The sequence below is a fragment of the Suncus etruscus genome, chromosome 16 (assembly GCF_024139225.1).
Source record: "Suncus etruscus isolate mSunEtr1 chromosome 16, mSunEtr1.pri.cur, whole genome shotgun sequence".
NCBI lineage: Eukaryota > Metazoa > Chordata > Mammalia > Eulipotyphla > Soricidae > Suncus > Suncus etruscus.
The window spans coordinates 47114285-47128726 of NC_064863.1; the positions used below are offsets into that span (position 1 = coordinate 47114285).

At 41.0% G+C, this 14442-nt stretch overlaps 1 protein-coding gene and 1 non-coding gene across 2 annotated transcripts in view; both read left to right on the forward strand.

Moving 5' to 3' along the window:
* Positions 1-7832, forward strand: part of THEGL (theg spermatid protein like) — a 40135-nt gene extending 32303 nt beyond the window's left edge. The window contains 3 exon segments of the mRNA XM_049789840.1: positions 4168-4191; positions 4193-4344; positions 7667-7832. Coding sequence (XP_049645797.1) covers positions 4168-4191; positions 4193-4344; positions 7667-7784 — 294 coding nt within the window. The 3' untranslated portion in view covers positions 7785-7832.
* On the forward strand, positions 4426-4532 carry LOC126033094 (U6 spliceosomal RNA). The gene has a single exon (XR_007504249.1). It is a non-coding gene; the product is annotated as a U6 spliceosomal RNA (small nuclear RNA).
* Positions 7833-14442: the final 6610 nt, after the last annotated feature.

The window sequence follows — 14442 nt, forward strand, 5'->3', positions numbered from 1 at the left end:
GGTTCTCTGAAAAAGGTGGGAGCCCTATCTAGAAGATATAAATAAAATTTAAAAAGGGGGGGTCAGTTGTGGCAAGGTGTTTTTTTTTTGTTGTTGTTTGGTTTGCATAGATGCAGAAAACATTGGAGAAATTAGGAGGGAAATTCCCTTGGCCTAAAAGATAGAGTGTCTCTACCTATGATGCATACTGTCATAAGATTGACTACCGGGTCCAGGCATATTAGTTGTCCAACCCCAAGTTCTATCTTTATGGTCCCAGGAAAATTTCTACTTAGTTGAGGTGGTCATAGTCAGTCTTCTGTAATTAGAGATCTTGGTTTTTGCACAGATCCGAGGACGAAGCTGGAGTGTAATGGAGGTCTTCTGATCTCATCACACCTATAGGTGGCGAGGTAGGGAAGCCTGCCCTTAGAACAAGTTGTTGCTGTTTCTTCATCATCAGGGTATCATATGCACCTACCCTGGAGCAAGTTGGTTCCAGCGTGGCATTAGGGCTTCCCCTAATGGGGGTTGATTCCTAGTGCAGAAAGCTGTGCCAGTAGAACCCTTTTTTTGAAGGGGGCTGGTCATGTCTGGTGAAACTAAGAGGTTATTCCTTGATACATACTCAGAAATTACTCCTGACAGGTTTGGAGAACCATATGAGATTCTGTAATTAAACCTGGGCTAGCCGCATGCAAGGCAAACACCCTACCTACTGTGCTATTGCTCTGGCCTAATAAAATCTTTTTTAGCTTAAAACAAATTACCAATAACATTGTAAAGCACAGTACCTTAGTAAAATAAAAGTTTTAAACTAAGGGAAAAATAAAAGGAAAAATATTTGTAAACATTATAATGTGAGGCAAGAGAAATAGTACAGTAAGGCAGGCACTTACCTTGTATTTAGCTGACATGGGTTTAATCACCAGCATTTCATATAGTCAGTCCCCCAAGAACCATCAAGAATATATTTGAGCACAGAGCCATGAGTAACCCCTGAGCGTCGCTAGATATGCTTCCTCCCAAATAAAAGAAAGCTATAAGGTTGAAGGTATTTATATTCTTAGAACTCTTAAGCAGGTTGTCTCAGCTCAATAGAGAGCGATTTTAGGGGTATTATACAGTCTTTATTGTCCCTTCTAATTACTTTGAATGAGCACTTAAGGATTAGTAGATGCTTGCCTTCTCACACATTTTATTAATAAAGTAACACAATGTAAATCTTATTCAACATCAGTTATGTAGTTATGTGCCAGAGCTGATTCTGGTCACAGATAAGGACTTCCCTCAATTTGGAATAAAATGGAGAGAAGCGGACAATAAACATAGCATCAGGCAGATGAGAGAGTTAATTCAGGCATTGGTAAGTGCCATGAAGATTAAGTATAGATACTATAGAAGAAGACAATTATTCAGATTTATCTTTGACAGTCAGTGAAGAACTCATAAAATTTGATCTTTAAATTTAGAGACTTGCATGATGGAGAACCAGCTGTGCCAAAGCCAAGGTGAGAGGATTTAAAGTAGAAATAACAGGTTGGGAGAAACAGAGCTGGGCCAAGTGATCTTGTAAGGCTTACATTATAGTAATCTAAGTGGGGAGAGGAGAAGAAACAGGAGAGAAGTGGGATTATGTTGGGCTTTCCAAACCACAAGAAAAAGCCACTACTCTTTGTGTGTGTGTGTGTGTGTGTGTGTGTGTGTGTGTGTGTGTATGTTGGAGAGGTGGACCATACTCAGAAGTGCTCATGGTCTATTCATGGCTCTCTGCTCATGAGTGATAATTTTTAGTCATATATGCAGTGTCTTGGATTGAATTTGAGTTGATTGCATACAAGGATGCACCTTACCACTGATACTATCTCTCTCACTCCTGAAACAATTAAAAATATAAATTCTTTAATTGAAACACTGAGAGGTTGAGTTACAAAGTTTTTTGTTTTCAGTCATACTATATACAATACCCTTCATCAATCACATTTCTCACCACCACTGTCCCCAGTTTCCCTCTGGCCTCCCAGACTTCTCTCTCTCTTTCTCTCTTTCTTTCTCTCTCTCTGCCTCTCTCTCACTCACTCTTGCTCTCTCACTCTCTTTCTCTCTCCTTTTCTTCCATTTACTTTCATTTTTTTCCATTGTAGTTTGCAATATTGTTACTGAAGGGATATCATGCATTTTACTTTATCTCCTTTAGCAATACGTTTTTGTCCAGGACATTTCCAACTATCAATGTCATAAGTGGTCCTTTCTCTGTCCTAACTACATTCTCTCACTATTTGTGGCAAGCTTCCTCGCATGAACTAGTCCTCCTAGGCCCTCTTCTCAATGTCTTTGGATATTAATACCATACTATCGTTTTTTAAATTCTCACAAATGAGTGCACTCATTCTATGTCTATCCTTCTCCCTCTGACTCATTTTGCTTAGCATAATACTTTCCATATCCATTCCATGTATAAGCAATTTCATGATTTCTTTCTTTCTTTCTTTCTTTCTTTCTTTCTTCTTTCTTTCTTTCTTTCTTTTCTTTCTTTCTTTCTTTCTTTCTTTCTTTCTTTCTTCTTCTTTCTTTCTTTCTTTCTTTCTTTCTTTCTTTCTTTCTTTCTTTCTTTCTTTCTTTCTTTCTTTCTTTCTTTCTTTCTTTTTTCTTTTCTTTCTTTCTTTCTTTCTTTCTTTCTCTTTCTTTCTTTCTTTTCTTTCTTTCTTTCTTTCTTCTTCTTCTTTCTTCTTTTTTTTTTTTTTTTTTTGGTTTTTGGCCACACCCGTGACGCTCAGGGTTACTCCTGGCTATGCGCTCAGAAGTCGCTCCTAGCTTGGGGACCATATGGGACGCCGGGGGATCGAACCGCGGTCCGTCTCCTAGGCTAGCGCAGGTAAGGCAGGCACCTTACCTCGAGCGCCACCGCCCGGCCCCCTTTCTTTCTTTCTTCTTTTCTTTCTTCTTTTCTTCTCTTTCTTTCTTCTTTCTTTCTTTCTTTTCTTTCTTTTCTCTTTCTTTCTTTCTTCTTTCTTTCTTTCTTTCTTTCTTTCTTTCTTTCTTCTTTCTTTCTTTCTTCTTTCTTTCTTTCTTTCTTTCTTTCTTTCTTTCTTTCTTTCTTCTTTCTTCTTTCTTTCTCCTTCCTTCCTTCCTTCTTCCTTCTTCCTTCCTTCCTTCCTTCCTTCCTCCTCCTTCCTTTCCTTCTTCCTTCCTTCCTTCCTTCCTTCCATCCTTCCTTCCTTCCTTCCTTCCTCCTTCCTTCCTTCCTTCCTTCCTTCCTTCCTTCCTTCCTTCCTTCCTTCTTTCTTTCTTTCTTTCTTTCTTTCTTTCTTTTTTTTTTTTTTTTTTTTTTTGGTTTTTGGGCCATACCCGGTGACATTCAAGGTTCACTCCTGGCTAGGCACTCAGAAATTGCTTCTGGCTTGAGGAACCATTTGGGACACAAGGGATCAAACCGAGGTCCATCCTGGGACAGCTGCATGCAAGGCAAAAGCACTATTGCTCTGGTCCTGACTTCATTTTTTCTAAGAACTGCATAATATTCCATTGTGTAGATGTAGCATTTGAAACATTCTTTTTAACAAAACCAGAAATCATTGGAAGATTTTAAACACTAGGATTATCATGATCTGACTTAAACTCTCACAAAGTCATAGAGTCATTTTGTAGTATAATTAAGAGGAGAGATAAAAGTAGGGCTGGAGAGATAGCACAGTGGTAGGACGTTTGCCTTGCACATAGTAATCTAGGACAGATAGTGGTTAGAATCCTGGCATCCTATTTGGCCCCCTGTGCCTGCCAGGAGTGATTTCTGAGCACAGAGTCCAGAGTAACCCCTGAGCACTGGTGTGACCCCAAAACCAAAAAATATATAAATAAATAGTAAGTCACTTAGAACAATGCCTGGTGCATGTGATGGGTTTTGTAACTGAAATATCCACCCTCTCCCTCCATGACAAAGCCATGAAGGCTGGCTAATCCAGGGGCAAGAATAGAATCATGTTAGATAGTGAGAAACTGAGGCTGTAAGATGAGAAATGGCAGGTTGGAGAGATAGAACAGGGATAAAGATGTTTGACTTGCCAACTTAGAGTTTCTCCCTGACGCCATGGATGGTTCCTGTAGCACTATCATTAGCTAATCAGCCTGACATAACTGAGTGTGGCTTCTAAATTTTGATATATGGTGTGTCTTTTCTTTTCACTGTAGATATCCCGGGCTGCTTTACAAGCCACAGCTTAGCCCCCGCATAGTATCACTTGCAAAGGCTAGGCCTCTTCATGAAGATTATCTGCCAGCCCGTGAAACCTATTGGCCAGTATCCTATGCTGCTATTAATTCCAAAGTATCTCCCAGAATTCAAGAACTAGCTAACCCAAATACAAGGTAAGTAAATTTCAGACTAAAGTGGACTAGAAAAACTGGGATGTTTAGGAAAGGGGAAAGTTGATCTAGTAAGGTCAAGAAGTGCTCGCTTCAGCAGCCCATATGCTAAAATTGGAATGATACAGAGAAGATTAGCATGGCCCCTGCTCAATGATGACACACAGGTTCATAAAGTGTTCCATCGTTTTTTGGAAAAAAAAATAAAGAATTGTAGGAACCAGAGTCATATGGTAGCAGGTACGGTGCTTGCCTTACATGCATCCTTAGATTCCTGATATTCCATATGGTCCTCTGAATACTACCAGGAGTGATTCCTGAGCGCAGAGCAAGAAGTAAGTCCTAAACACTGTCTGATGTGCACCCTCTCCCCCACCATGAAAGGAAGGAAGGAAGGAAGGAAGGAAAGAAGGAAGGAAGGAAGGAAGGAAGGAAGGAAGGAAGGAAGGAAGGGAGGGAGGGAGGGAGGGAGGGAGGGGGAGAGAAGGGAGAGAGGAAGGGAGGAAGGAAGGGAGAGAAGAAGGAGGGGGTAGGGAGGATTGTAGATGCACTAGAAAGATTTTTTTTAAATATCACTAGTTGCATTCAATATGACAACTCTATGGTGGTCCTACCATATACAAAAGACTATAATTAAAAAGTTATTAGATATGGGCCCAGAGAGATAGCTCAGTGGCGTTTGCCTTGCAAGCAGCCGATCCAGGACCAAAGGTGGTTGGTTCGAATCCCGGCGTCCCATATGGTCCCCCGTGCCTGCCAGAAGCTATTTCTGAGCAGACAGCCAGGAGTAACCCCTGAGCACCGCCGGGTGTGACCCCCCCCCCAAAAAAAAGTTATTAGATTTAATGACACTGGGACTCAATTCTCTATGGGCATGGAGCTATTTAATGTAAATTGTTAAGTGCATCAAGTTGCAGAACAGAGTACACAATATACATTTTGGGTAAGGAAGAAATAACATGTGCCCTTTTTTGTTTTTAACATTTGCCCATAATAGCTCAGAAGACTATGCATGAAACTAGTAGTAAAGGTCACCTTTTAGAGCCTAAGGAGCTAGGAAGAAAATAAACTTTTTTAAATATTTATTTAAGCACTATGATTATAAACATGTTTGTAATTGGGTTTCAGTTATAGAAAAGAACACCCCCTTCATCAGTGCAACCTTCCTATCACCAATGCCCCCATCTCTTCCCCCACCCCCTGCCTGTATTCAAAACAGGCATTCTATTTCTCTCACTCACTACCATTGTCAGGACAGTTGTTAGTGTAGTTATTTCTCTATCTGAACTCACTCACTCACATCATCCCCCAATCCCATCTCTTTCATCCCTCTCTGTCATTTTGGCAGGTACATTACTCAGTTTGGTAGTTTTAGCTTAGATATCATATTTTCAGTGTTGTTGAATCTGTGCTTTGGATTTTTTATTAATATTTTTATTTAAATGCCTTGATTACAAACATGATTGTGGTTGGGATTCAGTCATGTAAAAAACACCCCCCCTTCATCAGTGCAACAATCCCATCACCAATGTCCCAAATCTCCCTCCTCCCCACCCCAACCCCGCCTGTACTCTAGACAGGCTTTCTACTTCCCTCATTCATTCACATTGTTATGATAGTTCTCAATGGTACTTTTTCTAACTGCACTCATCACTCTTCGTGGTGAGCTTCATGTAGTGAGCTGGAACTTCCAGCCCTCCTCTCTTTTGTCTCTGAACATTATTGCAAGAATGTCTTTTATTTTTCTTAAAACCCATAGATGAGAGAGACTATTTTCTCTCTCTCTCTGACTTATTTCACTCAGCATAATAGATTCCATGTATATCCATGTATAGGAAAATTTCATGACTTCATCTCTCCTGACAGCTGCATAATATTCCATTGTGTATATGTACCACAGTTTCTTTAGCCATTCATCTGTTGAAGGGTATCTTGCCTGTTTCCAGAGTCTTGCTATTGTAAATAGCACTGCAATGAATATAGGTGTGAGGAAGGAATTTTTGTATTGTATTTTTGTGTTCCTAGGGTATATCCCTGGGAGTGGTTTAGCTGGATCGTTTGGGAGCTCAATTTCCAGCTTTTAGAGGAGTCTCCATATTGCTTTCCATAAAAGTTGAACTAGATGGCATTCCCACCAGCAGTAGATAAGAGATCCTTTCTCTCCACATCCCCACCAGCACTTCTTGTTCTCATTCTTTGTGATGTGTGCTTTGGATTTTTAATATACTACTCTCCAATAAAGCCTCAACCCTCTGCTCACCCAGTGTATTATACCATGTGTATACGTGTGACCTATTTCAAATACATGAGATCTCTTTCAAATACCTGTCATTTTGGGGAAAACTTATAAACTTCCCAGAAATTTAATGAAAAATAAATTTAAAATTAAAAAAATTTTTCTTAGAAACTTTGTTGCTTTTAAGAGTTGATACCTGAGGGGCCGGCAAGGTGGCACTAGAGGTAAGGTGTCTGCCTTGCAAGCGCTACCCCAGGAAGGACCGTGGTTCGATCCCCCACGTCCCATATGGTCCCCCCAAGCCAGGGGCAATTTCTGAGCATTTACCTAGGAGTAACCCCTGAGCATCAAACGGTGGAGTTCGAAAAACCAAAAATAAAAAAGAGTTGATACCTGGTACGCCATTTAAAGCAGCATTGGGAAAAATCTTTTAGACACTGGAAAAATTCAAACATTATTTCTGTTTTCTTTTGGTAGAATCACACTCAGAGTATCACACTCAGCAATATTTAGAGGCTAGTCCTGATTCAGTGACCAGGAGTGACTCCTAGTGGTGCTTGACAGGAACCATATAATTCAGGGCATTGAATAAGGATCAGCTGCATGCCAAGAAATGTGCTTCATTTCCTGTAGTACTTCTCCATTGTGACTATGTAACAAATATTTTAAATGTTTGTTATGTTTTTCAAGGCCAAAGTTTAATATCAAATGTCACAAAATTCATTGACAAAGAGGAAGAGTAATATTAGATGTTCAAGGTTCTAGTGCAGTGGCAAATTATTGGTAGTAATGTGCTAAAGGTGGCAAACTGTCTGACTTCTTTCAACATTCCCAGACTAGTGAGAAACTTCCTGAATTTACTGGAATGAGCTCTCTTTGGATGTCACAACAGACCACTCTTAAACTTCTCCAAGCCTTTTTTCTCCCTTATTTGTAATATAGAAGTCATGCTATCTGTTTCTCAGGTTGCTTTTGAAAATCAAATGGAGGTCATGTCAGAATGCCTACCATATACTGACTGTAGAGAAATCTAAGTTCCCTTTTCTGCTCATCTTATTTCAGGTTAATTCCTTTTCTCTCCTATTTCAGGTTTCCTATGCATATTGTATATTATGATCCTGAAGTCTTTAAAGTCAAGCCAAATGCTTTGAAAGCACATTGTTCTCAAAGGATCGAAGAATTGGCAATACCTATTACACGACCATAAGAGAAATGGCAAAGCTCCATCAAATACTTGGCTACTATTCTTGGTTCACTATTACTGACAATCAGTAAAGCTGATTTGGATGCACCACTTAAATTGGCAAAGAATCCCATCTCCTGCATTAGACTGAACTGCTCCCCCACCTACACCTACCCAGATCAGATAAGATGCTCTCTTCTGAAGGTGTTCAGGTCTCCAGGGAGAAGAAATGCATCCTTGCTAGAGTCAACTGCAGCTAGGAATAGGAAAACAGGAGTGATGCTTCTCTAGGCAATGCTGCCTCTTTATATGGACATGGAGGCAACAGAAAACAAATGTTCACCCCAGAAGATGAATGTGGGTTCTTGACAGCAATAAATTACTCATCATGGTCTCCATGACTGAGTAAATGAGTTTTCTTTTTTCTTTTTTTTTTTTTTGTTTTTTGGGCCACACCTGTTTGATGCTCAGGGGTTTCTCCTGGCTATGAGCTCAGAAGTCGCTCCTGGCTTGGGGGGACCATATGGGAAGCTGGGGGATCGAACCACAGTCCATCCTACGCTAGCGCTTACAAGGCAAACACCTTACCTCTAGCACCACCTTCCCAGCCCCGAGTTTTCTTAGTTGTTCATAAATTTTTGGTGGGAAGGGTTGTATTAGGCCACACCCAATAGTACTAGGACTTAATCCTAGCTCTGCACTTGGATTACTCCTGACAAGGCTTAAGGACAATATGAGGTGCTGAATATTGAACTCCTGCCAACTGCAGCAATGTAAATACCTTATCTACTTACTGTCTCTCTGGCCCTTTATCATTATTAACCTGAGCTTTTGGATAATGGAATTGACTGGTGCTGCCAGTTCCAATCCTTATAACTTGAGAGGAGGAAACCGTACTCTTCCTCCTAAGAGGCTCCTTTTCTCTCTCCTTGAATCACGATTGCCTTGTGTCTTGTGCATGTGATGGAAGTGACAGGGTATGATTTCCCAATCTAGACCTCTCAAAGCTTTGTGATTCTTGCCCTTACCTTCTAAAAAAACAAAAACAAAAAACAAAAAGGCAGCTGCTTTGGGAACGCCAGGAGCATGGAGCCACTTGGAAAGACTACATGAAAAGAGACCACCTGACTTCAGCTTGAGTCTCGATTCCTGCTTACACGTCAAATTTTCAGAGGAAAAGAGGTCCTTGATGGAAGCAATTAAGTTCAGGGATGTTTGCTACTCAGCCAGAACTAATGCAGATAGGTTAGCAACTGACTGAAATCAAAGAGGAGACCAGAGGAGTGATTCTGATTGTAAGTAGTAGGTATCTCCTTGATGTGAGCAGGCTTGGCTTGGCTGAATGAGCAGTCAACCTCTTTCCCTGTGGTTAATGGGTTAAGTTTTAAGTGTGACTTGGGGATACAAACCAGACCAATATGAACTACAGTGACCTATTGTTGGATAACACAGAGTAGTGTTGGATCACTCACATGATCCGACTCACCACCACCACCACCAAAGGGTTTGGTTACCTAAAGGGGAGATCCTGGCCAAGGGCCACACTTGGCATCCCAAGAGAGCATGTGAAGACACATGTTCTTTGCTCGTTTGTGTGCGTTTTTCTTTTGCACCTGGGAGGGGCTGCCGCATGAGAACACTTCCCCTCTCCACCCACAGCAGCCTGCAGTGGCCTGCTTGTCTGCTCTCTGTTGCCAAGGTGTGGTCTGCTAGAAGGGCCAGGGTGCATGATAAGACAGGCAGAGGGCTGGGGACAGAGAGAGGAGAGAGAGAGAGAGAGAGAGAAGAGGAGAGAAAGAGCGAGAGAGAGAGAGAAATCCAGAGAGAGCGAGCAACTGGTCTGAGAGAGGAGAGATCCATGAAGAAGCAACTGGTCAAGTTGCAAGTTGCTCCATGAACCCAGATATGTCATGAAGAAGGTCAAGGAACTGTGGCTCAGGGAGGTGGGCATCACAAGAAAACAACAGAGACCCGAAGTTACATGCCATTGTTTGATGATCTAAGACAACGACTGTGCTCTAGGCCTTTAAAATTTTGAGACTGGGCTTGCCAAGCAAACAGTATAGTGTAGGTCAAGAAGCGCCCTTCCATTCTGTATTGATGGAGAAAGTGTGAAGATATTAGATGATTTTAAGGATACAGGGAGGCCATGCAGATATGAGGCTAGAATGTACTTTGTGCAACACAGTGTCCTGGGTCCTATCCCTGGAGCCATACACATCTGTGATCATGTGTATCTAGGCAGGTCTGTCTTCTGTGCCATGAAGAAAATGTGCCCAGAGAGGATACAGAAGACTTAACCCACCAAAGTTGCTGATCTTAAAAAAATTAAAGCTTAGGGGCTGGAGAGATAGCATGGTGCCTTATGTGCAGAAGGATGGTGGTTCGAATCCCGGCATCCCATATGGTCCCCCGTGCCTGCCAGGAGCGATTTCTGAGCCCAGAGCAAGGAGTAACTCCTAAGCACTGCCGGGTGTGACCCAAACCCAAAAATAAATAAATAAATAAATAAATAAATAAATAAAGCTTAGAGAATTCTCCTTGTATCTATTGAGCCTTAAATATCTTCATCTTAGGAGATAGACAGACAGTACAATGGGTATGGTGTTTGTATAATAAGCAGTCAACCTAAATTCAATACCCAGCACCTCATTTGGTTCTCCCAAGTGTAGGAATGATCTTGAGCACAAGGCCAGGAGTAAAGCCCCGAGTATCACCAAGATTGCTCCCAAAACAAAACAAAAAAAGTTGCCAAATGTCTTCAATTTAAGATAGTTTTTTTATACTGACTTTGTATATGGACTGCTAGATAAGAACTATTTTTAGAGATCTAAGGACATGTGTTTAAATGGCTCTTCAGCTGCCAGCCACCTGTAGTTTCCCTTTAGTTGGCAAACTCCTAATTCTCTTTATTCTTGGGGTCAGAATTATGATTTGAAATCCTATCAGTTTTTTATATTTTAGAGTTTGGAGCCTCACCTGTTGATGTTCAGGGCTTATTTCTGGCTCTACACTCAATCACTTTGGACAATGCTCAGAAGATCCTATGAGGTGCTGGGTATTGAACCCAGGTCGACTGCATGCAAAGCAAGCATCTTATTCACAGTACTATCTCTCTGGCCCTCCTACAAGTGATTTTAACAATAATTACAATTGTTATTCTAAGCATTTACTATGCTCTCTTGGAAAGATTTTAAATTAGAAAGTTTATATTTGACAAAATGACATTTAAACTAGTTAATACTGTGACTCAAATTTAAAAGACAGGGCCTGAGAGATAGCACAGTGGCGTTTACCTTGCAGCAGCCGATCCAGGGATCCACAGGTGGTTGGTTTTGAATCCTGGTGTCCATATGGTTCCCCCGTGCCTGCCAGGAGCTATTTCTGAGCAGACAGCCAGGAGTAACCCCTGAGCACCACCTGGGTGTGGCCCCCAAAAAAAAACTAAAAAAAAAAAAAAGACAGTCTTAGAGGAAACTTTTAGTTGTTATTTGAAAATGAAAAACATTAAACATTATGCAAACTGTGCTCCAGCAATCATGATTTCTTATGCAGGAAGCAGGCCTTTATCTCTTTATTCTTCAGAAAAAATAAAACTATTGGGATAATGGGATCTCCCAAGCATTGGGTCCCAGGGGTCCCAGAACCCCTCTCAGAAATTTGTGACCAAATGGACAACAATTCTAGGCAAGGATTTAAGGAAGCAGTGTTGCTCAGGGCTGGAGTGCTGGAGATACCAGTGGGTACCTCTGTGAAGTTTCAGGGGTCTCCAGGGCTGTAACCAGCAATTCTCAAGGACTGTGTGGTCTGTATCAGACTGCCCCATGGGCTCAGTCTTGAAACAGATGGCTAGAGCCCTAAAACTTGGTCTTGTTGACAAAGATAAACCCATTTAATTTACAAAAGAAAAAATTTATAATCCAATGGCAATAGTTTATGTAAAGAGCTAGAGTTGTGGCCAGGGGGATAGCCAAGTAGCTGAAGCAGACCCTACCATGTATGAGAGCCTACATTTGATTTCTTGCACTGAGTGTATCTTACACATACAATGCTGGGAGTGGCTCTGGTAGCACACAAGCTCTGCACTCTCTGTACTGAACATGAACTGTTGGGCCTGCACCATCATCTTCAGTGACAACCCAATATTTCTCCCTGAGACTTCACTGGGTGTTGTAATTCAATTAAGGAAAAAAAAAAAAAGATCTAGAGGCTAGAGAAGATAGCAAGCATCGGTAAGGTGTTTTGCCTTGCATGTGGAAGGACATTGGTTCAAATCCTGGCAATCCCATATGGTCCCCCCGAGCCCTGCTGGGAAGCAATTTCTGAGTGTAGAGCCAGGAATAACCCCCTGAGTGTTGCTGGGTGTGACCCAAAAACAAAAAACAAAAAATAAAATTAAAAAAAAAAAAAGATCTAGGGGGCCGGAGAGATAGCATAGAGGTAAGGCATTTGCCTTTCATGCAGAAGGTCACTGGTTCAAATCCCGGCATCCCATATGGTTCCCCAAGCCTGCCCAGAAGCGATTTCTGAATGTGGAGCTGGAAGGAACCCCCTGAGTACTGCCAGCTGTGAACCAAAAACAAAAAACAAAAACAAAAAAATATCTAGACTTGGAAACTGTATTAGAAATTGTGGGGGTAACTTGCTTTGCAAAAGCAAGGCAACTCTAAAGGTGGCATCCTTTATGGTGATTTATGGCAAGAGAGAGAGCAATAGAGACAACAAATATGGAGACTCTGCTTGTTCATGGAAATAGATCTATGAAATAATACTGATGGAAAAAAAAGAAAGTGCATACAGTTCTCACACTATGGAGAAAACACAAATTCTTCTATTGTCCAAGATGAAGATTTCTTAGCCACTAGCTAGATTCATGGTGTTCTATTTTCTCTAGAGTTTGTGTGGAGTCATAAAAGCAAATTTACCTATATTAACTTTGTAATCTTAACAATTATTACACTAAAACAAGTAGTTAGTATTCGAGAAATCTGGTCAAGATGGGGTGAGAAAGTAAATGAATTTTAGGATTTTCCTTAAAATTTTTCTGAAAACCTAAAATTGCTTTAAAAATGAGGTCTTTTCTTTAAAGAAAAGGGAAAATTAGTGGTCTAAAGAAAAAGTATAGGAGTTAAAGTGCTTGTCTTGCATCCCAGCAACCATGGTTTAATTTTTGGCACTACATGTGGTTTACTGAATTCTGCCAGGAGTGATCCCTGGACACAGAGCCAGGAATAAACTCTAGGTATGGACTTTTTTTTTTATAATTATCTTTATTTAAACACCGTGATTACAAACATGATTATAGTTGTATGATTACAGTCATGCAAAGAACACCCCCCTTCACCAGTGCAACATTCCCACCACCAATTTCCCAGATCTCCCTCCTCCCCACCCCCTAAGTATGGACTTTAAATTAAAAAATAAATAACAGGGACCGGAGAGATAGCATGAAGATAGGACATTTGCTTTGCACATAGAAGGATGGTGATTCGAATCCTGGCAGCCCATATGGTCCCCCAACCCTGCCAGGAGCTATTTCTGAGCATAGAGCCAGAAGTAACCCCTGAGTGCTGCCAGGTGTAACCCCCCCAAACGAAAATATAAATAATAATAATAGGGACCTGAGAGATAGCATGGAGGTTAAGGCATTTGTCTTGAATGCAGAAGGATGGTGGTTCAAATACCTGGCATCTTATATGGTCCCGAGCCTGCCAGGAATGATTTCTGAGCATAGAGCCAGGGAGTAACCCCCCGAGCACTGCCAGTGTGACCAAAAACAAAACAAAACAAAGTAATAATAAGAAATAAATTGGCAGAAGAGAAAATGTGGCCTGACACGTGTTGGGAAAATCTTTTATCATCCAACATAAATATGATTTCAAGCATGCTTTTGTTCTCCATATATTTTGACTGAAGGTGCATTGTTTATTTTGTAAGCAATCAAATTAAAAACAAAATGTGCTCAATAGACTATCATGCACCACCCATTGCCAAAATAAACCGAGTTTAGTTTGAGCTTGTTGAATATTCAATCTACTCAGACAAATAGATATCACTCTTTATAGGAAAAGTTTCAACTCACACTCCATTTGTTTAGTGAGCTGACGCTGTATCTTCGTGATTCTTTCCATGAGACTCACCACATCAACCAACCAAGAAGAAGGTGCTTAACAAAGTGCTTATTGTTAATGTCCTGGTACATATATGATCAGCAATCATGTATTTGACTATGTCATAAGACTCAGCTTTAACTTAGGCCAAATACCAGATCTTTATTTTACTATATTATACATACATGTATATATATGGAGAGTGAGAGAGAAACAGAAAGAGAGAGAGTTTCCCAAGTGGTGCTCAGAAGGCCTGTGAGACCCCTTCTGGCAATTCTCCACCAACTAGACCAGTGGCTCAGTTCTGATACCCAAGGATGCAGTGCTGCTCCACACTGGGGTTCCAGGAATTACCCAGTCCACCCTGGAGGTAATCAGGAAGACCTCTAGACATGCACCAGGCAATACTCAGGAGACCAATGAGGTAACAGAGATTGAACCAGGGTAAATTGGATGCAAGGCAAAGAGTCAACACATGAAATATCATTCCAGTCTAAAACCAGCTCTAGAATCCTCTGTAATGGAAGTTTGATCATCCATCTTGCTGTACCCATCAACCCCAATGACCTGCC